Source organism: Henckelia pumila, chromosome 2 (genome assembly GCF_033568475.1).
Source record: "Henckelia pumila isolate YLH828 chromosome 2, ASM3356847v2, whole genome shotgun sequence".
Classification (NCBI taxonomy): domain Eukaryota; kingdom Viridiplantae; phylum Streptophyta; class Magnoliopsida; order Lamiales; family Gesneriaceae; genus Henckelia; species Henckelia pumila.
Genome location: NC_133121.1, coordinates 83,280,302 through 83,282,883, shown reverse-complemented (window position 1 = coordinate 83,282,883; position 2,582 = coordinate 83,280,302). Strand labels below are relative to the sequence as shown.

Sequence of the window (2,582 nt, the reverse complement as noted above, 5' to 3'; positions counted from 1 at the left end):
AAAAATCAACTTTCATCGTGATCATCAGTTTTTCGATATTTATTTTTGGTATAAAGCAATATATCTAATTTCACATGCCAAATCGTAGCTATATATATAGCTATTGGATGTGCATATGATGTCACGTAAACAAGTGCTCACTCACATGGATAAGCACGATGGTTACTCATCATAGCATTTCTTTCTATATATAAAAAAAATAAACATAAAATATTATAATTACCTTATAACAACGTATACATACAAGCACGTCATATGTATAGTCGTCTACATATGGTATAGTAAAACCATCAAAGCTGTGTTACACCACCTCGTGTGCACAAACAACACAACCACGCATAACACTAGAACTGGAACTACTTCCACTTTCACGACATTAAAAAAAAAAAAAGTAAAAAAAAAAAGAAAAAGAAAAAAGCCCATTCCCAGATTTATTTCATCGTCTTAAATTTGTTGTTGGATGAATTAAACTTGTATCTGGCGCGATTTGTTGGCGGAAATAATGGTGAGAAGTATGTACAAAAGGAAGCTGACATAAGAAAGACCGGTAGCCATGGTGCATCTGTTGCAGAAGGGTGGGAAGTGATCGCACAAGGGCAACCAACCCGCCTCGTTCACGCCGTATTTCCCCACGAACCCCACCGCCGTAGCCGCCGCGCACCCGGCCATCAATAAAACACTGATCATCTGTCATTTTTTTTAATTATTTTATTTTTTTAGTTAATATTGGCAAAATATATTATATAATGAGTAATAATATATATATATAATATAATATATAATTCACCAGATCGTGAATGAACATGACGAAGTAACTCTTGGGATTTATGGCCTTGTAACCGAAGATGCAAGCCAGAAAGAGAGACAGCACGGAGAAGCCGCAGGCTATGATATTCGCGTACGCAAAGAACCTGAAATCAATTAATCAAAATGAAATCAAATTAAAATAGCAAAAAATAAAAAAAAAATTTAAAGAAGAGAGATTGATTAACTGACTTGAAAGCGGAAGAGTAGCTGTAACTGGCAGAGACCAAGATGCCGTAGACCACAGCAGTTTGCTTGTTGGTGAGCATCATCCATGCAGCAGCCAATGAAGCCGCAAAAGAGAGAATTCTGAGGAAAATCTGCATCAGAAAGAAGATTTTGTGGGTTTTCAGAGGTGGGCTGACGGATCCTGCCATTATTAATTAATTCTTGAATCTGGGAAATGGGCGATGGGAGCGAGATTAATTAATTGAAAATGGTGGAATGAATTTATATGGGGAAGATGGAAGAGAATTGTTCAAAAATAGGTGGTATAGGAATTGGTGAAGTGGCAGAGACCAGCGAGATGTTAGAGAGATTAATGCAGAGATTTACTCTTCTTCCTTTAGAACACTTCCCATATAACGTTGGATTCGCTTGACTTCATCTTCCATTTTTTTTTTTTTCAATTGGATTTACTTCTGTTTGGTGAGGAGCATTTGTCGCGTCGGATTCCAATTTCGAATTATGGTTTTATCCCCCCCAAAAAAAAATTAATAATAAAATAGAAACATTCAATGTCGAATAATATTTGAATATGATATCAATGTCAATAAGACAGGTCCATCTTACTCATATTTAAAATTAAAAATAATAAATATTTTGATATATAAAGGGAATTCTTGTTAATATTTCTTACTATATTATTAAGTCTAAGCACCTTATACCAACTGATTTTGGTGTCATGGTGAATTTTCACCAATTTATTTCTTTTATACCCTCATCACTCTCTCTCTCTCAACTTCCTTCCCACTTCTCACTACTTCCAACAACAACCTCCATCCTCCGAATTTCCTATCCACTATTTACAATATATATTTTTGAATTTATTTTTATTTCTGTTTTGTATTATTTCTGAATTAAGGATATAAATATTTTTAAATATCAAATTTTCGTCATTTTCATGTTTTCGTATATCGTACCAAAAATATCGGTATGAAAAAATTTATATCGGTGCTGAAATTCTGAAATTTTGGTATGGAAAAAATCCATACTAATACCGTACAGAACCGAAAAAAATTTGATATACCGAAAAAATGTATGTATATCGAAAAAATTTCGATACAATATTCAAATATTTCGATATTTTGATACGGTATGTCAACCCTTATTTATTCAACCATTGTGTTTTTTTTTAATTAATTAAATAAGGTACTTAACGAACAAACTACTGAAAATTGGTAGATTTCAACCTAGCATATGTGTAATACCCCCTACCCTGAAAATTAAATCATACTATATATCATTTATCATCAAGCTTACAAGTGTCCGTTATTAAATGATAACTTGCTCAAAAATCATTTGAAAATTTAAATGAAATTACATATCAATAATTTAATTAGTTTAGAAGTATATGGGTGGCGGTTATTAAATAATAAGTTACTCCAATTTCTTTTGAATTTATAGGTACTTAGAGATATTGAGAAAATCAGTTTGAAAAATATATAAGTTATATATTGATAATTATTATTTATAAAATAAGAATAATATTAATAATCATAGACTAAGTAAGTGTAATTGAGATAACAAAGTATTGACGATTTGAAAGGTAAATTAGA

At 31.8% G+C, this 2,582-nt stretch overlaps 1 protein-coding gene across 1 annotated transcript; it reads right to left on the bottom strand.

Moving 5' to 3' along the window:
* Positions 1–231: 231 nt before the first annotated feature.
* On the bottom strand, positions 232–1,259 carry LOC140884895 (CASP-like protein 1F1). The gene is made up of 3 exons (XM_073291779.1): positions 997–1,259; positions 788–911; positions 232–687 (listed from the first exon to the last, which is right to left on the bottom strand). Exons 1-3 carry the CDS (start codon positions 1,179–1,181, stop codon positions 466–468), a joined length of 531 nt encoding a protein of 176 aa, XP_073147880.1. The 5' UTR covers positions 1,182–1,259; the 3' UTR covers positions 232–465.
* Positions 1,260–2,582: the final 1,323 nt, after the last annotated feature.